This window comes from Hyperoodon ampullatus (genome assembly GCF_949752795.1).
Source record: "Hyperoodon ampullatus genome assembly, chromosome: X".
Taxonomy (NCBI): domain Eukaryota; kingdom Metazoa; phylum Chordata; class Mammalia; order Artiodactyla; family Ziphiidae; genus Hyperoodon; species Hyperoodon ampullatus.
In genome coordinates, this window is record NC_136913.1 from 95,984,749 (window position 1) to 96,009,494 (window position 24,746).

A 24,746-nucleotide genomic window follows, 5' to 3' on the forward strand; every position below is an offset into this window, starting at 1 on the left:
CTATGCTCTGTGTCTGGGCCCTGCCCCAACCTCCTTCCCAGGAAAGAACAATTTCTGCACAGCCATTTAGATCAATTCCTATGACATTAGACCACTTTTAGAGACTTCTGGGATAAGCAGCTTTTATAAGGCTATTTGACAGGCGACCTGCCAGATGAAAAAAAAGAAAGAATCCTCCCATACCACACCCTTGTAATCCAGTTTAAATAGAAGAAGCAAATAAACACACACAAGAATGGTAAACTTCATTGAGGGATTTATTTTATTTCAAAGAACAACTTGTAGGTTGATGATATGCCAAGTCAGTCTCTCATATCTTGAAGCAGATACTATGGTCGCCAATACTCAGAATGATAAACCTGTGACATGGCATGATCTTTTGCCATCTGGGAAAGAATCCCAAAGAATTAGAGTGTATTTACCAATGAGAAAGTATAAGTTATAAAGGTGGTGACAAAAAGGGCTTGGGGGTTTCTTCTCTATTCAACAAAATCTCCATTCCTGTAACATTTCAGTTAACCGAGTTGTCACTGAACCTCATTCCTAGCCTCATTTCTAGCATTTTTGCCCTGACACTTTTGGTTTCTTTCTTGTAAGTTCGGGAAGTTCCTCACTACTTTTAAAAAGCACCATTTATGCCAGAGGCTAGTGGTTCTTCGTGTTTCTAGGGTCATGAACACCCCTTTAGGAATACCAATAAAGCTATGGATCTTCTCTAAAGGAATTTACACACATACATTGTTACACCAAAAACTGCAAACAATTTTAAAAGGTTGCTAACCCCCTCAAAGTCCACCCATGGACCCCAACTCTGTCCTCAAGGGAAACAGAATCAACTCACAGGACTACACAGCTTCTAATACCTATATGGCAAGATGATCACTTACCTAGGGCTGCTGTCAGGCCCATGGGCATTCTCTGAATCATTCCGTGCTTGCATGCCTCTGGTGTGGGAGCCAGGCCCCAGACGTGAACAAAGTGTCACTGAGACAGCCCCTGCCTCAAACACCCTAGCCACAAACCGTGAAGGTAGACGTCCTAATAGCCTTGGGAAAAAGTCTCTGCCTGCCTTCCCCTTAGCCTTGCTCTGAACAATGTATACATAATAACTGTACAGTCTGGAGCAGGCAGGCAGCTTTATACTGTCATAAACCCCACTGGTTCAGCTCCTTTGATTTTTTGAATAGCCCCTCATCATTTAGAAGCTATGCTCAAATGCAATTCCAGCACTAATTGTGTAGGACACGTGCCTCCATGCTACACCTCCCCTGGTGTCTGCTGCCCACAGCAGGAAGAGGCTGCTTATGGAAGAAAAATCTCTGGGCCACAATTCCCTTCCCCCAGTTGACATCCACCTTCAAATGATTAAAAGCCTAATGAAAATCTGTTACTGGGTACCCAATAACTTATTACAGCCTTGAATAGCCCACTTGGGCTATAAACAGTATTTAGAGGCCAGTGCACGCGCTGCCTGAAAGTGTCCTATTGTTATTCCTGTCTGGAAGTTTCCCCTTCTGAGGAATTAGAGAAAAGGGGTGGGTTGGTGGAAGAGGGAGAGCCAGGAAAGAAAGAGGCAAACTGGTTTACCTGGGCAGCGAGGGCAGCAAAGATGAGGAATATGCACAGGAGAGAGGCAATGAAGGCTTGGACATCTGACTCGGCTGCAAAGCACATTCCCGTTCTGAAAGAGAGAGGCAACAACAATAACAAAATAAATGTTTTTCAAGGTCACTGGGATCATGCCAGTTTGGGAAACAGTCATGCAGGGACTCACCCAGACAGTGAATAACACATTCCCGAGAAACTGAATGAAATCAGCATTTTCTTTCCTTTTCTCATCACTAGCACCTCCGCTGTGATAGCTGGTTGATAGCTATCTGGTTGGTTGATAGCTTACTGGCATATTTTTCTAAGGATCACTACTGCCCCAGTTTTCAAAGCCTCCCACAATTACTGGGAGGCTTCTTCTGACTTGGCTCTGTGACGTTTCTACCATTCCCCAGTTCTTCACGTCTTTTCCAAGAGCCTAGTGTGATTTCATAATCACCTGCCCAATGTCATGGAAGGAAGGGATTAATGAGCAATGGGTCCCTTGAGCTGCTACCCACCCCTGGGCAAGGAGATAGCCCTAGCACATGGACCCTGGATTCCACATAACTCTGCCTTGGTCCCGAAGACTGAGTACTCCCTCTTCTCATTTCCTTTTCAAGTCAGAATTTTGCTGAGAACAAGCTAGAGTTTGGAATTGAACTGATTAGCTAGTATGACTGGGGGAGGGGGTGACTGGGTCCCTGCCTGATTTACAGTGACAAGATCCCTAGCTCTGACAGCTTTCAGAACAAAGGAAGACTTTGGAAATCAATTTTGCATTAACATTTTCCATCTATAATTCATTTGAAGTACGGGTTACTTGTATCCATCAGGCTCTTGTGGGGGAAGAGGGTAATGAAGAGGATGTAGACAGAAGATGCCTAGCACTTGGGCCATTGGCATTGGGATCACAGTAACATTTTCACTGCCCTGAAGATAGCAAAGCCTCAGCCCCCAAGGGTTAGCTGTCCATTTCCAATGCGTTGGGTCAAGAATCTGACACAACCATGCCATACCAGGCAGTTAAGCAGTCTCCAGATGCTCTATTTAATAACTGCTCTAGCTATTTAAAGAGGCAGGCTTCTTTTACCCAAATTTGAATCACCTTACCACAAATCTTTTTCTTTTCTTTTCTCTCATTTTCTAGAATAAATTTTTGGAGCATTGCGTTTGGAAACACCACGGAGCCTCCTTACATGTCACACTCCTCAGAGCCAGGTGGTATCCTCTTGAAGCGAGATCACCAAAGCATATCAGAAATCACTGCACCTGGCTGAGGTCTCAACTGATTCCGCCTTAATGCCTTATACTGATTTCTGTTCTAGAGTTAATAGATTAATAAAAATAATAACCATAATGATAGTGATGTTATGCAGTTAGCATTTCTTGAATATTGACTGTGACCAAGCACTGTTTTAGGTGACTGAGATGGATTAGTGAATTTAATCCATACCATAACCCTATGAAATAGGTAATACCATTATACTATTTTAAAGGAGATGAAGTTGAAGGAATCTCAGAGAGGTTAGATAACTTGCTGAACATAACACAGCTCAGAAGTGGCAGAGCCAGGCTTGGAAGCTTGGTCTCTCTTGATTCTAGAGCCCTGTGGCCTGTTAAGACCACCTAATGTTGCCTGAAGGTTAGGTTCCCACATGCTCAAAATTCTGAAAGCCCAAGTTTCTATTCAAATGGCAAAAGAATCAGGCTTGCAAGTGAGTGCTCCTGTTCTACCTGGGCGCTAGCGAGGAGGTGCACTTCATCCATGAGGTCTCAAGTGAGAGGCTAGTCTTGAAAATTCTTTCTATATGTTCAGAATTCTCAATCCTCAAGGCCTACTACAAGGCCTCCTTTCCCAATTGGCCGAATGCATTGGTTCTCTACCAGGGGCCATTTTGCTCCACAAGTAACTTTGGCTGTGTCTGGAGACATTTTTGGTTGTCACAACTGGGGTTGATGCTACTGGCTTATAGTGGATAGAGGCCAGGGGTGCTGCTAAATATCCTACAATGCACAGGACAGCTCCCTACAACAAGAAATTATCTGTCCCCAAGAGTCAACAGGGCTGAAGCTGAGAAACCCTGGCCTAGTATATGATGGTAGAGGCTTGTTTGGAAAGATGCACCATAGCTGTGGTCCTGGGTCAGGGCCATGGAAAGATGGGACTACCTGCTTTGGCTATTGCAAACATAGCATTTAAGCTGTCCAAATGCCTCTTTGAGTGACTGGACTGGAGCCAAGGCCAAGCCAAGAGAACTCTAATCCTCACAAGGTTCAGGCCAGGGTTTAACAACCTCAATCCTAATTACAGTCATTGGCTGAAATAACATAAAATACACTCTCCATATGAACCAGTTTATAATCTGTCCTAATCTCTTCTCTAAAGGCCAGGCTTGAAAGTGGTATTCAAAAATGATACTGTCTCACAATCCAGGCATTATATTGAGCTTTCTCCTCCACTCCACTTTTTCCATGTCCTATATCATTTGGCTAAGAGACCATTAAGTATCCATCTATAGCAAATAACTCATTGAGATCCCATGAAAATCAAGCCAAAAGGCAACAGAAGAAAAAGATAGGAGATGTGTATTTTTCCTTACAATCTGCTTCCTAACTTCTTTTACGTTTTTATCACTCATGCTCCCTGGCCATCTAGGCACTTGAAAGCATCTCTGCATGCTGAGGAGCAAAGTAGGAAATCAAATTCCATTGGAGATTGTACCTCAGAGCAGATGCAGTTCACGCAGTAAACCAACCCATAAGGTTCCAGGTAAGGATGCCATCTCTCACCCACTCTGTACTTCTTGTCTTGAAACACACAATATGTCTCTGAATCTGTGAGGGAAGAGATAGAATATGCCGGTTAGAAAACATGGACCAATCCCAAAATCCAAAGGCAATCACAGGTTCCATCCATTTTAGTGTACATCAAGAGAAGAGGCATAGGGAATATTTATAGAACCCCTATGATGGCTCAGTATTTTACATGCTTTCCTTATTTGATTCTACAATGACCCAGTAAGGTAGGCACTATTAGTCTCTTTTTTTTTGTGTGTGTGTGGTACGCGGGCCTCTCACCGTTGTGGCCTCTCCCATTGCGGAGCACAGGCTCTGGATGCGCAGGCGCAGTGGCTATGGCTCACGGGCCTAGCCGCTCCGTGGCATGTGGGATCTTCCCGGACCAGGGCACGAACCCGTGTCCCCTGCATCGGCCGGTGGACTCTCAACCACTTGCGCCACCAGCAAAGCCCTATTAGTCTCATTTTATAGGCGAAGGAAGTCAAGAGTCATATAACTAGTTAGTAACTGACATGAGACTCAAACTCAGGTTTGCCTGACAGTGAAGCCAAAATCTTGACTACTGCTATTATAACAGTAAGATAAGGGAGCATGCCCTGTGTCTTTTTGGAGAAAGTTGTGCTCCCTTGCTTTGGAAATGGAAGCTAATGTCTGAAATGCTGATCTATCAGAACGTTCTCAGAGCTGCCTGGTGGTGGTGTAGAGTGATGAATTAAACACATTGTGTTAGGTCCCTATAAAAGGCTTTGCTCACACATGCTAACATCATTCCATCATTAAGCAAATATTTGGGCACTTGATCTTTGTTAGGCACTATGCTAAGTGCTGGGGATAAAATGCTGAGCAGAAACACACACAGTCCTTGTTCTCATTCAACGTATAGACTTCTTGCTTCAACAATTCTCAATTAACTAAAAGTAATGTTTCCTTCCCCTTTGCTGGAATATAATTTTTCATAGCCACAGCTTATCTTGTACCATAGTTACTTGAGCACATACTGTGTTACTTGTCTTATTTTACATCTCTCATTTCTCCATTAAGGTAAAAGGTCCTCAAATGTAAAAAACATTTATTCTTCACTCTCCATCTATCACATGGCCCAGCACACTGTGGCCAATAACTGTAAGTAACTAACAAATGACTAGTAAATGAATTTCCAAATCATGTGGTTTGTCTTCCAATCCCATCCTCTTCTGTCTCCTGCTTCCCATCCTCCTTCCCATCATACAAGGTCAAAATAAACTGAGACACCTCTTGTTGCAAGCACATTAATTTCCCCACACACTCCCCAGTAGATACTGCCTTGATGATCAAAACTGAAAGAATAAAGACAGATAAGCAAGAAGATATTTCCAACAAATAAATTATTAATATAAATACAGTGTTAGCATCTGGAATATTTTCCAATTATTCAAATCAATAAGTAAAGGACCAACCAATCCAATAGAAAAATGATCTAAGCACATGAAGAGCAATTTAGAGAAGAAATGAGAGCAGGCAATAAACAGGAAAATATGTTCAACCTCATTAGTAATCAGAGATTCAAATTAAAACTACACTGAGATAAATGCCTCAAGTGTCACTTATTGCTTCAAAGACCCTCTGTGATTCTTTCCAGCTTCCCACAAGATAAATTCAAATTTACTTTTCAAATCTTTATTTCCAACTTCTTCAGGACGATGAACTGGGAGTCAGAAAATCTGGGTCTGAATCCTAACTAGCTCTAGTTCTGTGGCATCGAGCAAGTCATTTAACTCTGTCAATCTCAATTTTCAGCATCTATGAAATATGGATTATATGTTTCTCAAGCAAATGTTGGAGAATTAGATAAAGCTCTTTGTAAATTATAAAGTGCTACAAAACGTAGAGTGTTATTTTATAATTGATTATTTTCTAATTAGAAAGGTAATGCCTGCTCAGTGTAGAAAATTGGAAAACACAGAAAAAGAAAAAATAAAAATGTAAAAGTATATAGAAAAAAAAAGAAACATTCCGTTCACACAGTTCCAGCACAAGAAGAAACCACGTTTAATATGTTGGTAATTCATAAATTGCCTGTGGATTGAAGGAAAAAATCAAAAGGGAAATTAGAACGTATCTAATAATTTAATAATAATTATAATAATTTAAAGTATCTAGTAATTTAAAAGAAAATAAAACCACAGTATATCAAAATTAGTGGGATTCAACTAAAGAAGTACTTAGAGGGAAATTTATATCACTAAGTACCTATATTAGAAAAGGGGAACAATCTCAAATCAATGCCTTAAGAAACTAGAAAAACGCAGAACAAAATAAACCAAAAGTAAATAGAAGGAATGAATAATAAAAAAACAGAACTCAATGAAATTGAAAACAAAATCAATAGAAAAAAATGAATGAAACCAGAACCTGGTTCTCTAAGACAATCAATAAAATTGATAAACTTCTAGCAAGACTAACAAAGATAAAAAGAGAGAAGATGCAAATTACTAATACAGGGACAAAAGAGAGGTTTTATTATAGATGCTATAGATATTAAAAGGGCGATATTATGAATGATTTTACACCAGTTAACATCTTAGATGAAATGGATGAATTATTTGAAAGACACAATTACCAAAGCTTACTCAAGGAAAGACAGATAATCTGAATAGTCCTACATCTTCTAAAGAAAGGCAAAGAAGCAGCATAGCCAAAACAATTTTGAAAAAGAAAGATGTTGAAAGACACACACTATGTGATTTCAAGGCAATATAAAACTAAAGTTTTCAAGATAGTGTGGTGTTGGAAAAAGGTTAGACAAATATGCCAATGGAATAGGATGGAGAGTCAAAAAACAGACAAGGACCCACACTTATGGGTCTATTGATTTTCAACAGAGGCTTACCAAAAAACTGAGTAGAAAGTACACAAAGTTCCCACATATCCCCACTTCACCTCACCCCCACTTTTTCCTGGCATTAAGCTCTTGCATTAGTGTGGTACATTTGTTACAATTAATGAACCGATACTGATATATCAATATTAAATAAAGTACATACTTTACATGAGAACTCACTCTTTGCATAGTTCTATGTGTTACGACAAATGTATAATGACATATATCCACCATTATAGTATCATACAGAATAGTTTCACTGCCCTAAATATCCCCTACTCTGCCTATTCATCTTTCCCCCACTCCACTCCCACAACTCCCGAAAACCACTGACTTTTTACTGTCTCTATAGTTTTGTCTTTTCCAAGATGTTATATAGTTGGAATCATAGGGTATGCAGTCTTTTTAGACTGGCTTCTTTCACTTAGCAATGTGCATTTAAGATTCCTCTATGTCTTTTCATGGCTTGACAGCTCATTTATCATTGAATAATATTCCGTTGTATGGATGTACAGCTTGTTTCTCAATTCACCTGTTGAAGGACATCTCGGTTGCTTCCAATTTTTGGAAATTGTGAATAAAGCTGCTAAAAACACTTGTGTGCAGGTTTCTGTGTGGCATAACTTTTCAACTCATTTGCATAATACCTGGGAGTGTGGTTGCTGGATTTTAGAGTAAGGCTACATCTAGCTTTTTAAGAAACTGCCAAACTGTCTTCCAAAGTGACTGTACCATCTTGCACTCCCACAAGCAATGAATGAGAGTTCCTGCTATCTCCACATTCTAATAGGCATGCAGTGGTATCTCATTTGTTGTTTGAATTTTCAATTCCCTAATGACATTTGAAATTGAGCATCTTTTCATATACTTGCTTGCCATGTATGTATCTTCTTTGGTGAGGTATCTGTTTAGCTCTTTTGCCCATTTATTAATTGCATTGTTCATTTTCTTATTGTTGAGTTTTAAGAGTTACTTGTATATTTTCAGTACAAGTCCTCTATCAGATATGCATTTTGCAAGTATTTTCCCTCAGTCTGTGGCTTGTCTTTTCACTCTCTTAACAGTGTCTTTGGCACAGCAGAATTTTTCACTTGTAATAAAGTCCAGTTTATCAACTTTTTCTTTCATGGAGCATACTTTTGTTGTATCTGAAAACTCATTAACAAACCCAAGGTCACCTAGATTTTCTCCTATGTTACTTTCTGCAAGTTTTATAGTTTTGCATTTTAGTTCTTTGATCCACTTTGTAAGTTATTTTTATGGTCATTTTTTGCATGCAGATGTCTAGTTGTTCCAGTACCATTTGTTGAAAAGAGTATCCTTTTTCCAATGAATTGTCCTTGATCTTTTGTTGAAGATCAGTTGACTATATTTGTGTGGGTCTATTTCTGGGCTATGCTCCACTGATCCATTTGTCTATTCTTTCTATGGCATCACATTGTCTTAATTACTAAAGCTTCATAGCAAGTCTTGAAGTTGGGTAGTTTCAGTTCTCTAACTTTGTTGATGTTCTTCAATATTATGTTGGCAATTTGGGGTCTTTTGCCTTTCCATATAAACTTCAGAGTTACTTTGTTGATTTCCACAAAGTAAATTTCTAGGATTTTGATTGGTATTGTATTGAATCTATAGATCAAGTCATGAAGTACTGGTATCTTAACAATACTGAGTCTTTCTACCCATGAACATGGAATCTCTTTCCAGTTATTTGATTTCTTTTTTTTTTTTTTTTTTTTTTATTTTTTATTTTTTTTTATTTTTTTATTTTTTGCTTTATCACAAATTTAATCAGTTATATGTATACATATGTTCCCATATCCCCTCCCTTTTGCGTCTCCCTCCCACCCTCCCTATCCCACCCCTCCAGGCGGTCACAAAGCACCGAGCTGATCTCCCTGTGCTATGCGGCTTCTTCCCACTAGCTATCTACCTTACGTTTGGTAGTGTATATATGTCCATGCCGCTCTTTCACTTTGTCACAGCTTACCCTTCCCCCTCCCCATATCCTCAAGTCCATTCTCTAGTAGGTCTGTGTCTTTATTCCTGTCTTACCCCTATGTTCTTCATGACCTTTTTTTTTCTTAAATTCCATATATATGTGTCAGCATACAGTATTTGTCTTTCTCTTTCTGACTTACTTCACTCTGTATGACAGACTCTAGGTCCATCCACCTCATTACAAATAGTTCAATTTCATTTCTTTTTATGGCTGAGTAATATTCCATTGTATGTATGTGCCACATCTTCTTTACCCATTCATCCGATGATGGACACTTAGGTTGTTTCCATCTCCGGGCTATTGTAAATAGGGCTGCTATGAACATTTTGGTACATGTCTCTTTTTGAATTATGGTTTTCTCAGGGTATATGCCCAGTAGTGGGATTGCAGGGTCATATGGTAGTTCTATTTGTAGTTTTTTAAGGAACCTCCATACCGTTCTCCATAGTGGCTGTACCAATTCACATTCCCACCAGCAGTGCAAGAGTGTTCCCTTTTTTCCACACCCTCTCCAGCATTTATTGTTTCTAGATTTTTTGATGATGGCCATTCTGACTGGTGTGAGATGATATCTCATTGTAGTTTTGATTTGCATTTCTCTAATTAGTAAAGATGTTGAGCATCCTTTCATGTGTTTGTTGGCAGTCTGTATATCTTCTGTGGAGAAATGTCTATTTAGGTCTTCTGCCCATTTTTGGATTGGGTTGTTTGTTTTTTTGTTATTGAGCTGCATGAGCTGCTTATAAATTTTGGAGATTAATCCTTTGTCAGTTGCTTCATTTGCAAATATTTTCTCCCATTCTGAGGGTTGTCTTTTGGTCTTGTTTATGGTTTCCTTTGCTGTGCAAAAGCTTTGAAGTTTCATTAGGTCCCATGTGTTTATTTTTGTCTTTATTTCCATTTCTCTAGGAGGTGGGTCAAAAAGGATCTTGCTGTGATTTATGTCATAGAGTGTTCTGCCTATGTTGTCCTCTAAGAGTTTGATAGTGTCTGGCCTTACATTTAGGTCTTTAATCCATTTTGAGCTTATTTTTGTGTATGGTGTTAGGGAGTGATCGAATCTCATACTTTTACATGTCCCTCTCCAGTTTTCCCAACACCACTTATTGAAGAGACTGTCCTTTCTCCACTGTACATTCCTGCCTCCTTTATCAAAGATAAGGTGACCATATGTCCGTGGGTTTATCTCTGGGCTTTCTATCCTGTTCCATTGATCTATCTTTCTGTTTCTGTGCCAGTACCATACTGTCTTGATTACTGCAGCTTTGTAGTATAGTCTGAAGTCAGGGAGCCTGATTCCTCCAGCTCCATTTTTCGTTCTCAAGATTGCTTTGGCTATTCGGGGTCTTTTGTGTTTCCATACAAATTGTGAAATTTTTTGTTCTAGTTCTGTGAAAAATGCCAGTGGTATTTTGATAGGGATTGCATTGAATCTGTAGATTGCTTTGGGTAGTAGAGTCATTTTCACAATGTTGATTCTTCCAATCCAAGAACATGGTACATCTCTCCATCTATTTGTATCATCTTTAATTTCTTTCATCAGTGTCTTATAATTTTCTGCATACAGGTCTTTTGTCTCCTTAGGTAGGTTTATTCCTAGATATTTTATTCTTTTTGTTGCAATGGTAAATGGGAGTGTTTCCTTGATTTCACTTTCAGATTTTTCATCATTAGTATATAGGAATGCCAGAGATTTCTGTGCATTAATTTTGTATCCTGCAACTTTACCAAATTCATTGATTAGCTCTAGTAGTTTTCTGGTAGCATCTTTAGGATTCTCTATGTATAGTATCATGTCATCTGCAAACAGTGACAGCTTTACTTCTTCTTTTCCAATTTGGATTCCTTTTATTTGCTTTTCTTCTCTGATTGCTGTGGCTAAAACTTCCAAAACTATGTTGAATAAGAGTGGTGAGAGTGGGCAACCTTGTCTTGTTCCTGATCTTAGTGGAAATGGTTTCAGTTTTTCACCATTGAGGACGATGCTGGCTGTGGGTTTGTCATATATGGCCTTTATTATGTTGAGGAAAGTTCCCTCTATGCCTACTTTCTGCAGGGTTTTTATCATGAATGGGTGTTGAATTTTGTCGAAAGCTTTCTCTGCATCTATTGAGATGATCATATGGTTTTTCTCCTTCAATTTGTTAATATGGTGTATCACGTTGATTGATTTGCGTATATTGAAGAATCCTTGCATTCCTGGGATAAACCCCACTTGATCATGGTGTATGATCCTTTTAATGTGCTGTTGGATTCTGTTTGCTAGTATTTTGCTGAGGATTTTTGCATCTATGTTCATCAGTGATATTGGCCTGTAGTTTTCTTTCTTTGTGACATCCTTGTCTGGTTTTGGTATCAAGGTGATGGTGGCCTCGTAGAATGAGTTTGGGAGTGTTCCTCCCTCTGCTATATTTTGGAAGAGTTTGAGAAGGATAGGCGTTAGCTCTTCTCTAAATGCTTGATAGAATTCGCCTGTGAAGCCATCTGGTCCTGGGCTTTTGTTTGTTGGAAGATTTTTTATCACAGTTTCAATTTCAGTGCTTGTGATTGGTCTGTTCATATGTTCTATTTCTTCCTGATTCAGTCTTGGCAGGTTGTGCATTTCTAAGAATTTGTCCATTTCTTCCAGGTTGTCCATTTTATTGGCATAGAGTTGCTTATAGTAATCTCTCACGATCTTTTGTATTTCTGCAGTGTCAGTTGTTACTTCTCCTTTTTCATTTCTAATTCTATTGATTTGAGTCTTCTCCCTTTTTTTCTTGATGAGTCTGGCTAATGGTTTATCAATTTTGTTTATCTTCTCAAAGAACCAGCTTTTAGTTTTATTGATCTTTGCTATTGTTTCCTTCATTTCTTTTTCATTTATTTCTGATCTGATTTTTATGACTTCTTTCCTTCTGCTACCTTTGGGGTGTTTTTGTTCTTCTTTCTCTAATTGCTTTAGGTGCAAGGTTAGGTTGTTTAGTCGAGATATTTCCTGTTTCTTAAGGTGGGATTGTATTGCTATAAACTTCCCTCTTAGAACTGCTTTTGCTGCATCCCATAGGTTTTGGGTTGTCGTGTCTCCATTGTCATTTGTTTCTAGGTATTTTTTTATTTCCTCTTTGATTTCTTCAGTGATCACTTCGTTATTAAGTAATGTATTGTTTAGCCTCCATGTGTTTGTATTTTTTATAGCTCTTTTCCTGTAATTGATATCTAGTCTCATAGCATTGTGGTCGGAAAAGATACTTGATACAATTTCAATTTTCTTAAATTTACCAAGGCTTGATTTGTGACCCAAGATATGATCTATCCTGGAGAATGTTCCATGAGCACTTGAGAAAAATGTGTATTCTGTTGTTTTTGGATGGAATGTCCTATAAATATCAATTAAGTCCATCTTGTTTAATGTATCATTTAAAGCTTGTGTTTCCTTATTTATTTTCATTTTGGATGATCTGTCCATTGGTGAAAGTGGGGTGTTAAAGTCCCCTACTATGATTGTGTTACTGTCGATTTCTCCTTTTATGGCTGTTAGTGTTTGCCTTATGTATTGAGGTGCTCCTATGTTGGGTGCATAAATATTTACAATTGTTATATCTTCTTCTTGGATCGATCCCTTGATCATTATGTAGTGTCCTTCTTTGTCTCTTCTAGTAGTCTTTATTTTAAAGTCTATTTTGTCTGATATGAGAATTGCTACTCCAGCTTTCTTTTGGTTTCCATTTGCATGGAATATCTTTTTCCATCCCCTTACTTTCAGTCTGTATGTGTCTCTAGGTCTGAAGTGGGTCTCTTGTAGACAGCATATATATGGGTCTTGTTTTTGTATCCATTCAGCCAATCTGTGTCTTTTGGTGGGAGCGTTTAGTCCATTTACATTTAAGGTAATGATCGATATGTATGTTCCTATTCCCATTTTCTTAATTGTTTTGGGTTCGTTATTGTAGGTCTTTTCCTTCTGTTGTGTTTCTTGCCTAGAGAAGTTCCTTTAGCATTTGTTGTAAAGCTGGTTTGGTGGTGCTGAACTCTCTCAGCTTTTGCTTGTCTGTAAACGTTTTAATTTCTCCATCAAATCTGAATGAGATCCTTGCTGGGTAGAGTAATCTTGGTTGCAGGTTTCTCTCCTTCATCACTTTAATTATGTCCTGCCACTCCCTTCTGGCTTGTAGAGTTTCTGCTGAGAGATCAGCTGTTATCCTGATGGGGATTCCCTTGTGTGTTATTTGTTGTTTTTGCCTTGCTGCTTTTAATATGATTTCTTTGTGTTTAATTTTTGACAGTTTGATTAATATGTGTCTTGGCGTATTTCTCCTTGGATTTATTCTGTATGGGACTCTCTGTGCTTCTTGGACTTGATTAACTATTTCCTTTCCCATATTAGGGAAGTTTTCAACTATAATCTCTTCAAATATTTTCTCAGTCCCTTTCTTTTTCTCTTCTTCTTCTGGAACCCCTATAATTCGAATGTTGGTGCGTTTAATGTTGTCCCAGAGGTCTCTGATATTGTCCTCTGTTCTTTTCATTCTTTTCTCTTTATTTTGCTCTGCATTAGTTATTTCCACTATTTTATCTTCCACCTCACTTATCCGTTCTTCTGCCTCAGTTATTCTGCTATTGATCCCATCTAGAGTATTTTTCATTTCATTTATTGTGTTTTTAATCGATGCTTGATTCATCTTTAGTTCTACTAGGTCCTTGTTAACTGTTTCTTGCATTTTGTCTATTCTATTTCCAAGATTTTGGATCATCTTTACTATCATTATTCTGAATTCTTTTTCAGATAGACTGCCTATTACCTCTTCATTTGTTAGGTCTGGTGGGTTTTTATCTTGCTCCTTCTCCTGCTGTGTGTTTTTCTGTCTTCTCATTTTGCTTATGTTACTGTGTTTGGGGTCTCCTTTTTGCCGGCTGCAGGTTCGTAGTTCCTGTTGTTTTTGGTGTCTGTCCCCAGTGGCTAAGGTTGGTTTAGTGGGTTGTGTAGGTTTCCTGGTCGAGGGGACTAGTGCCTGTGTTCTGGTGGATGAGGCTGGATCTTGTCTTTCTGGTGGGCAGGTCCACGTCTGGTGGTGTGTTTTGGGGTGTCTGCAGACTTTTTATGATTTTAGGCCACCTCTCTGCTAATGGGTGGCGTTGTGTTCCTGTCTTGCTAGTTGTTTGGCATAGGGTGTCCAGCACTGTAGCTTGCTGGTCGTTGAGTGAAGCTGGGTGCTGGTGTTGAGATGGAGATCTCTGGAAGATTTTCGCCGTTTGATATTATGTGGAGCTGGGAGGTCTCTTGTGGACCAGTGTCCTGAAGTTGGCTCTCCCACCTCAGAGGCACAGTACTGACTCCTGGCTCCTCAATTTGGGATGATTTGTTGTCTATTCATGTATTCCACAGATGCAGGGTACATCAAGTTGATTGTGGAGCTTTAATCCGCTGCTTCTGAGGCTGCTGGGAGAGGTTTCCCTTTCTCTTCTTTGTTCTCACAGCTCCCGGGTCTCAGCTTTGGATTTGGCCCCGCCTCTGCGTGTAGGTCGCCGGAGGGCGTCTGTTCTTCGCTCAGACAGGAAAGGGTTAAAGGAGCAGCCTCTTCGGGAACTCTGGCTCACTCAGGCCGGGCGGGAGGGAGGGGCACGGAGTGCGGGGCGAGCCTGCAGCGGCAGAGGTCGGCGTGACGTTGCACCAGCCCGAGGCGCGCCGTGCGTTCTCCCAGGGAAGCCGCCCCTGGATCCCGGGACCCCGGCAGTGGCGGGCTGCTCAGGCTCCCGGAAGGGCGGTGTGGACAGTGACCTGCGCTCGCACACGGGCTTCTTGGCGGCGGCAGCAGCAGCCCCAGCGTCCCACGCCCGTCACTGGGCTCCGCGCTTTCAGTCGCGACTCGCGCCCGTCTGTGGAGCCCCTTTAAGCAGCGCTCTTAATCCCCTCTCCTCGCGCAGCAGGAAACCAAGAGGGAAGAACAAGTCTCTTGCCTCTTCGGCAGCTCCAGAGTTTTCCCGGACTCCCTCCCGGCTAGCTGTGGCACATTAGCCCCCTTCAGGCTGAGTTCTCGCCGCCAGCCCCAGTCCTCTCCCTGCGCTCTGACCGAAGCCCGAGCCTCAGCTTCCAGCGCCGCCTGCCCCGGCGGGCGAGCAGACAAGCCTCTCGGGCTGGTGAGTGCCGCTCGGCACCGATCCTCTGTGCGGGAATCTCTCCGCTTTGCCCTACCCAGGTATGTGGGGAGTTTCTTGCCTTTTGGGAGGTCTGGGGTCTTCTGCCAGCGTTCAGTAGGTGTTCTGTAGGAGTTGTTCCACGTGTAGCTGTATTTCTGGTGTATCCGTGAGGAGGAAGGTGATCTCCGCGTCTTACTCTTCCGCCATCTTCCAGTTATTTGATTTCTTTCCTGAGAGTTTTGTAGTTTTCCTCATATAGATCTTATACACATTTTGCTAAATTTATATCTAAGTACTTCATTTTTTGGTGCTAATGTAAATGGTATTGTTTTTAATTACAAATTCCAATTGTTCATTGATAGTATATAGGAAAACAATTGACTTTCATATATTAACCTCATATCCTTAAACCTTCCTATAATTGCTTGTTAATTTTAGGAGGGTGTTTTGGCTGATTCTTTGGGATTTTTAAAATAATCATGTCATCTGCTAGCAAAGGTAGTTTTATTTCTTCCTTCCAAATATGTATACACTTTATTTCCATTTCCCACCTTATTGCATTAGTTAGGACTTCCAGTACAACAATGAATAGGAATGGTGAGAGAGGACACCATTGCCTTGTTCTTGATCTTAGGGGCAAAACATACAGCTTCACTCCATTAAGTGTGGTATTAGCTGTAGATTTTTTTATAGATGGTCTTTATGAAGTTGAAGAAGTCCCCCTCTATTTCTCGTTTGCTGTATAGTGTTGGCTTTTGTCAAATGGCTTTTCTGCATCTACTGATATCATCCTGTAGTTTTTCTTTTTTAGCCTATTGATGTGATGGATTACATTAATTGATTTTTGAATGATGAAACAGCCTTGCATACCTGGAATAAATCCCACTTGACTGGATTTGTCCTACATTGTTTGATTCAATTTGCTAAAATTTTGTTGAGGATTTGGGCATGGGAGATATTACTCTGCAGTTTTCCTTTCTTATCATGTCTTTGTCTGGTTTTGGTATTAGGGTAATACTGGTCTCATAGAATGAGTCAGAGAATGTTCTCTCTGCTTCTATCTTCTGAAACTGATAGTAGAGTAGTACTGGTATTATTTCTTCCTTAAATGTTTGGTAAAATTCACCAGTACATCATGGCGTGGTGCTTTCTGTTTTGGAAGACTGTTAATTTCTTTAACAGATATAAGCCTATTCAGATTGTCTATTTCTTCTTGTGTGAGTTTTGGTTGGTTGTATCTTCCCAGGTATTGGTAAGTTTCTTCCTAAGTTATCACTATGATGGCTTGGAGTTGTTCATAATATTTTTTATTATGCTTTTGGTAGTAGTGATGGCCTTTCTTTCATTTCTGATATTAGTAATTTGTGTTTTCTCCCTCTTTTTCTTAGTTAACCTGACTAGAGGTTTATCTATTTTATTGATCTTTTCAAAGAACCAGTTTTTGGTTTCATTGATTTTTCTCTATTGTTTTCCTGGTTCACTTCCGTTGATTTCTGCTTTAATTTTTTTAAATTTCTTTTCTTCTGCTTACTTTGGGTTTGATTTGCTCTTCTTTTTCTAGTTTTCTAAGGTGGAAGCTTAGATTATTGACATTAGGTCCTTTTTTTTCCCCCTAATATATTAATTCTATGCTATAAATTTCCCTCTAAGCACTGCTTTCACTATATCTCATGAATTTGTATGAATTATATTTTTATTTTCATATAATACAAAATATTTTGAAACTTCACTTGAGACTTCTTTGACCTATGTGCTATTTAGAAGTATATTGTTTAATCTCTAAATATTTTGATATTTTACAGGTATCTTCATGTTACTGATTTTTAGTTTAATTCCAGTGTGTTCTGAGAGCATACTTTGTATAACTTATATTCTTATAAATTTGTTAAGGTGTGTTTTATGACCAATGAATGTGGTCTATTTTGGTGAATGTTTCATGTGAGCTTGAGAAGAATGTGTATTCTACTGTTGTTGGATGAAATACTCTGTAGATGACAATTAGATCCAGTTGATTGATGGTGTGGCTCAGTTTAACTATACTATTGCTGATTTTCTGCCTGCTGGATCCTGTTAATTACTAATAGAGGGGTGTAAAACTCTCTAATTATAATAGTGGATTTGTCTGTATCTTCTTGCAGTTCTGTCAGTTTTTGCTTCACATATTTTAATGCTCTGTTAGGTATACACATAATTTTCCTTGCTCTGAAGTCTACTTTGTCTGAAAGTAATATAGTTACTCCCACTTTCTTTTGATTAGTATGTGTTAGCATGCTATATTTTTTCCATCCCTTTACTTTTAATCTATATATATCTTTACATTTAAAGTGTGTTTCTTGTAGACAACATATAGTTGGGTCTTGTTTTTTTATAAGCCACTTTGATAGTCTGTCTTTTAATCGGTGTATATAGACCATTCACATTTAAAGTGATTATTGATACAGTTGGATTAAAACTGACCATATTTGTAATTATTTTCTATTCATTCCCTTGATTCTTTTTCTTTGTGTGTGTGTGTGTGTGTGTATTCCACTCTTTTTCTGCTTTCTCTGGCTTTATTTGAGCATTTTCTATTATTCTATTTTCTCTCTTCTCTTAGCATATCAATAATACTTATTTTTAAATTTAGTAGTAGTCCTAGAGTTTACAGTACACATTTACACTAATCTAAATCCACTTTCAAATAACACTATACTGCTTCACCGTTACTGCAGGTACTTTATAGTAGAGTATTCCCAATTCCTCTCTCCCATCCTTTATAAAATCTTTGTCATTCATTTCACTTTTCCATCAACTATAATCACTCAGTACACTGTTGCTATTATTATTTTGAACAGACTTTATTGTTAGATCAATTAAGAATAAGAAAAATAAAAGATTTTTTTCTTACCTTCATTTATTCCTTCTCTAACACTCTTCCTTTCTTTATATAGATCTGAGTTTCTAACGTATATTATTTTCTTTTTTCCTGAAGAATTTCTTTTAACATTTCTTGCAAGGCAAGTTGATTGGTGAAAATTTCCTTCAATTTCTAGGTTGGTGGATTTTTTCTTTCAACAATTTTTATTTATTAATTTATCTATCTATTTATTTATTTATTTATGGCTGCGTTGGGTCTATAGTTTTCTACAGTTTTAGAAGTTTTAGCCACAGCAATCAGGGAAGAAAAAGAAATAAAAGGAATCCAAATCGGAAAAGAAGAAGTAAAGCTGTCACTGTTTGCAAATGACATGATACTATATGTAGAGAATCCTAAAGATGCTACCAGAAAACTACTAGAGCTAATCAATGAATTTGGTAAAGTAGCAGGATACAAAATTAATGTACAGAAATCTCTTCCATTCCTATACACTAATGAAGAAACATCTGAAAGAGAAATTAAGGAAACACTCCCATTTACCACTGCAACAAAAAGAATAAAATACCTAGAAACAAACCTACCTAAGGAGACAAAAGACCTGTATGCGGAAAACTGTAAGACACTGATGAAAGAAATTAAAGATGATACAAACAGATGGAGAGATATACCATGTTCTTGGATTGGAAGAATCAACACTGTGAAAATGACTATACTACCCAAAGCAACCTACAGATTCAACGCAATCCCTATCAAACTACCAATGGCATTTTTCACAGAACTAGAACAAAAAATTTCACAATTTGTATGGAAATACAAAAGACCCCGAATAGCCAAAGCGATCTTGAGAAAGAAAAATGGAGCTGGAGGAATCAGCCTCCCAGACTTCAGACTATACTACAAAGCTACAGTCATCAAGACAGTATGGTACTGGCACAAAAACAGATATATAGACCAATGGAACAGGATAGAAAGCCCAGAGATAAACCCATGCACATATGGTCCCCTTACTTTTGATAAAGGAGGCAAGAATATACAATGGAGAAAAGGCAGCCTCTTCAATAAGTGGTGCTGGGAAAACTGGACAACTACATGTAAAAGAATGAAATTAGAACACTCCCTAACACCATACACAAAAATAAACTCAAAATGGATTAAAGATGTAAATGTAAGGCCAGACACTATAAAACTCTTAGAGGGAAACAAAGGCAGAACACTCTATGACATAAATTCTCTGGCATCTTTCAAGATGTTCTCTTTGTCTTTGATTTTCTGTAGTTTAAATATGATATGCTTAGGTGTAGGTTTTCTCATATTTATCTTGCTTTATATTCTCTGAGCTCCCTGGATCTGTGCTTTGCTGTTTGTCATTGCTTTTGGAAAATTCTCAGCCATTATTACTTCAAATATTTCTTTTGTTCCTTTCTCCTCTCCTTCTGGTATTCCTGTTACATACACGTTACACCTTTTGTAATTTTCCCACAGTTCTTGAATATTCTGTTGAAAATCTTAAATTATTTTTCAGCTTGGGAAGTTTCTCTTGGCATATCTTTAGCTCACTGATTCTTTCTTCAATCATGCCCAGTGTACTGATGAACTCATCAAAAGTATTCTTCATTTCTGTTACAGTGTTTTTGATTTCTCACATTTCTTTTTGATTGTTTCTTAGAGTTTTCATCTCTCTCTTTACATTGCCCATGTACTCTTACATTTTTGCCTACTTCTTTCATTAGAGTTCTTAGTACCTTAATCTTATTTATTTTAAATTCCAAGTCTGATAATTTCAAAATATCTGCCATATCTGAGCCTGGTTCTGACGTTTGATTTTTCTCTTCAGATTGATTTTTTTTGTCTTTTAGCATGCCTCATAATTTTTTGTTGAAAGTCGGACACGATGTACTGGGGAAAAGTAACTGAGGTAAGTAGAGCATTAGTGGGAGATTCTATGTTAACCTAGCTGGGAGTTAGGCTAATTTTACTGTTTTTTTGTAGCCATGATGTCAGAGGCTAAAATTTGCCTAGTGTCTTTGTTTATCCCCTCCCCACTGTTTTTGGGTTTCCCTAGTTCTCCTTCTTAAACAGTGTCTAAGTATTGCAGTCCTTTCCATCTCCTGTTATTATACAGGACTCCAATTGATGTGGTAGTAAATTGTGGGGGAAGGAGAAGTGTTCTATAATCGTATAATTAGCTCTCAGTCTTTCAGTGATCCATGTCCCTGAGCTGTGACCTTCAAAAGTGCTAATTAACTTTGCTCCTCCCCATCAATGTAGGTGAGACAGGACGGTTAGTGGAGATGGGTATATATTCCTTCTTCCAGGTTGGTTAGGTTCTGATAAAACCCAAATCAGGGACTTCGCTGGTGGCGCAGTGATTAAGAATCCGCCTGCCAATGCAGAGGACACGGGTTCGAGCCCTGGGCTGGGAAGATCCCACATGCCACGGAGCAACTAAGCCTGTGCACCACAACTACTGAGCCTGTGCTCTAGAGCCCGCGAGACACAACTACTGAGCCCACATGCCACAACTACTGAAGCCCGTGTGCCTAGAGCCCGTGCTCTGCAACAAGAGAAGCCACTGCAAGGAGAAGCCCATGCACCGGAACGAAGAGTAGCCCCTGCTTGCCACAACTAGAGAAAGCCCCCGTGCAGCAACAAAGACCCAATGCAGTATAAAAATAAATAAATAAATAAATAAATAAATAAATAAATAAATAAATAAATAAATTTATTAAAGAAAAAAAAATCAGTTAGGCTCTGGTAAAATCACTTCCCTTGAGGCTAGGCCTTAGTTATGGAGAACAAAGTGCTCTCAGCTTATTTCAAAATGGTTACCTTTTCCCTCCTCTCCCTGAAACAGTTAGGAATTTTTCACCAATCCTGAGAACCTGGTGGGGATTCTGGAGGTAAAACTCATGAAGAAAGTGTTTTTCTCTACCAAGCTAGAACATGCTCCTTTGCCAGCAATTAGTCAATTACCTGCTAAGTGCTCCTACCAGGACCCAGCAGTGGTAACAGTATTAGCCTGTCTTTCCAGTTTTTAGAGTAAAAAACACAAGGCAGTTTGCCCTGTGACCTCAATTTTCTGATTCATTTAAGAGGAGTTGTTGATTTTCACTTCCTTAAGCTTTTTGCTTATAGGAGTGACAACTTCGAAGCTCTTTACATGTCAGACCAAAAACTGGAAGTTCTTTCTAGTCTCTAGTCTCTTTTCTGTGCATAAAGGTGTATGAAGTTTTTTATTATAAAATTAACAGCATATACAATATATTGGGTTGGCCAAAAAGTTCATTCCATTTTTGCATTAAAGTTTTCCCATTATGGGAAACCCCGAATGAACTATTTGGCCAACCCAATACATTTTGTAAACTACATTCTAAAATTAACACGTTGTGGACGTTTTTGTGCCATTAAATATTTCCCCCATACCACATGCTTAGTAACATGATTCTCCACTAACACAGCTGAACCATAATTTCTTAACCCATCCCCTATTTGGGGGTATCAAATTGTTTCCTCCTCTTTCTTTTTAAAAAAATTCCATGAAAAATATCCTCGTATATAAGGACTTCCCTGGCAGTCCAGTGGTTAAGGCTCTGCACTTCCAATGCAGGGGGCCTGGGTTCGATCCCTGGTCAGGGAACTAAGACCCCACATGCCATGCGGTGTGGCCAAAATATAAATAAATTTAAAATATATATATTCTTGGATATAAACCAGTGTATGCAATACTGGTTATTTTCTTAATATAAATCCTTAGAAGTAGATTTATTGGGTCAAAGGTTTTCAGTGCTTTTAAACTCCTGATCTACATTGTCAAGCTGCCTTCCAGAGAAACTACACTAATTTACTTTCTGATTGCAGTGTGTGAAAATGTCCAACACAGGATATTTTAATTGCTTAAAACTTTGCAAATTTGGTGAGGGAAGTGGAAACAATATTTCTTTTTTTCTTTATCAGGAAGGTTGAATACATATTCATTTCTAGTAAGTACTTTTATTTCCCCTTTTATGATATTACCATTATTATTATTAATATTGTTACATTAAGCTATATTCCTGGACTAAATGCAAGTGCTCAAAACCATTTATTAATTAAAAGAACTCAGAAAAATCAAAATTACTTTGCAGACATAACTTGTATATTTTTCAGCCAAGTCTTAGGAATACAATTTTCTTGGTACACTCACAAATTAGACTTCTGCTCCATGGTGTTCTAGAATGGAGTAGGAAAAATTTTTAACAATCCCTGCATCTTTAACTGAGGAGAGACAATCAAGAATTTCCCAAAGCAAACATCTAAATGAGGCACCTTTTGCAAACTTCCACATGTTGGTGAGAGGAGAATGACTGTTTCTCTATAATAAATTTATAATCTAAATGACAAACACCTAAGTTATTTGTATTTCATATATACAACTTATCTAGACATTTCAGAAAGAATCTGAGTATATGCTTAGAAGCAAATCCATGAAGGAGCCTACTTAAGTGGCATTATTAGGCTAGCATAAATTGTCTTACTTGTATGGTTCTTCAGCCACTTACCTTGGATGGAGGTAAGCTAGAAATTACTTTGTCGATTTAAATCCGCTTCGCAAAGTAAGATGGAAGCTTGTGTATTATGTATTTGATTCTGGATTATTCTGTCAGAAATAATTAGCTCACTCAGAAGCTGACATCAGATCTACCTACTAAAAATATGAAATTGGATGAGCTTTCATTATCAGCGATGTGATCTACATGGCTGTGTGATTTATTCCTTTCTTGATGAAAAAGAAATGGGATAATAAAAGATAAGGACCCCTGAAAGATTAAGCAAGCACTAAAATAAGACATGCTATCAAAATACGGGTTTCAAGTGTATTCACATACTTTTAATACTCACATCCAAATTGTTAAAGATTCTAACTTGCAGGAAAGTCTGTTTCCAAAGGAACAGTATACAGCAATGCCACAAGGAGGGTATTCTTTATATATACCTTTTAAGCAATTTGTTATCATTTCTCTGAAATATCTTTAAGACAGGTTATTTCATGGACACTATTAAATGAATCCTTTCAGTATACCTGAGCTCACCACTATTCATGAAAACCGCAAATAATTCAAATAACTTGCTTCAGCCAATAGATTCTGTTCGTCCCAAATTCAGCCTCTAAAGAGTATTGATAGACAATGTGTGAAACTGAGTGATCTAAATTTTCCTGCTCCAAATTTGGCTCAAAGGCTAAGGAAGTAGATGATAAATGTAAAAAGGAGCCAAGGAACCAGGTCCTGAAAAACATAGAGCCAGATGAGAATGATGATAATAGTAATAACAAAAACAACAACAAAATTTGTTGAACACTTCCTATGAGCCAGGCTCTGTTCTAAGGGTTTTACACCCATAAATTCACTAAATTCTCCCCACAACCCTACAAGGTAGATCGCATTATTAGCCCCATTTTACAGATGCGGAATCTGAGGCACAGGGACGTTTGGTAACTTGCCTAAGTTGACATGACTAGTCAATGTATGGAGCTGGAATTCAAACCTAAGTAGTCTGGCCTCAGAGCCAAGGACTGGAACCACTATAGCATTTTGCCTGTCCTGCTACATGGTTGTAAGGTGCATGTCACCCACTTTTAGAACTTGAAAAATAATGGGCTTCCACACATTCTTGCCTAACTTTTTCTCAAAATACCCTTCCACCCTACCTTTGAGACACAGCTTTGCTCACGTTTTAAAGAATAAGGTGTTGTCTGTAGTGAAGTCAAGTCATGCTCAAATAGATTATATGAGATGGTACAGCTGGCAGACTTCATTCTGCATTTTTTTGGTATCCATCTCAATGATAAATCATAAAGTATGAAATAGTGCCCATGCTCTCAAAGGCTATGAAATCTAGTTGGGAAGACAAGAGTACCCTAGCTAAAGGTTCTTTTTCATTCTCTTTATACCTATCAGCACTTTCCTCATAATACTGACATGGCATTTATCTCATATTACAATACTAGTGTCTTACAAACTATGCCTCTTGAGGATGAAAATATCTTACTCAAACACTAACTTCAGAGAGAAACCCGACCATAAATGCAAATATAATGGTCTTCATCAAGTACCTTGGTCCTGTTACCTCAGAAACATGGGGTTTTGCCAATTATGCCCCAGACAGAAATCCACTTATTCCTGGAAGGAGCAAATTCAGGAACTGAAGGCAGAGACAAGGAGCTAAACAGTAACGTCACTGGTGCTATTAAACAATGCTTCTGTAATTACTGACACTGATTTTTTTTCTATTACATAGCAAAAGTAAACACTATAATCTTTAAGACATTTTTTACCATGGCTGTCCACGATTGAGCGGTTAGCACAATTATAGCTGATCTCTCCATGAGTACACTGAACAATGATCAATTTTCAGAAACTACGATAAAGTCCATTTCAGCACATGCTTGTAAGTCTGAACTTCTAAAAACTTTTTGCCATCACCCAGGAGTGAATTTCATGAGTTACACAGCATCATTGACCACACCTAAAGTTCCAGTATATCAT

General features: G+C 38.5%; 1 protein-coding gene across 8 annotated transcripts in view; it reads right to left on the reverse strand.

The window, feature by feature from the left end:
- The window catches only part of CHRDL1 (chordin like 1), a gene marked incomplete at both ends in the record, with an annotated part of 119,815 nt that overhangs the window by 83,099 nt on the left and 11,970 nt on the right, over nucleotides 1-24,746 (reverse strand). For all 8 annotated transcript variants that reach the window (XM_079726980.1, XM_079726987.1, XM_079726984.1 and 5 more), the window contains 2 exons: nucleotides 1,588-1,681; nucleotides 4,313-4,425. In XM_079726980.1, the coding sequence (XP_079583106.1) occupies nucleotides 1,588-1,681; nucleotides 4,313-4,425 (207 nt within the window). The remainder of the gene's footprint in view (nucleotides 1-1,587; nucleotides 1,682-4,312; nucleotides 4,426-24,746) is intronic.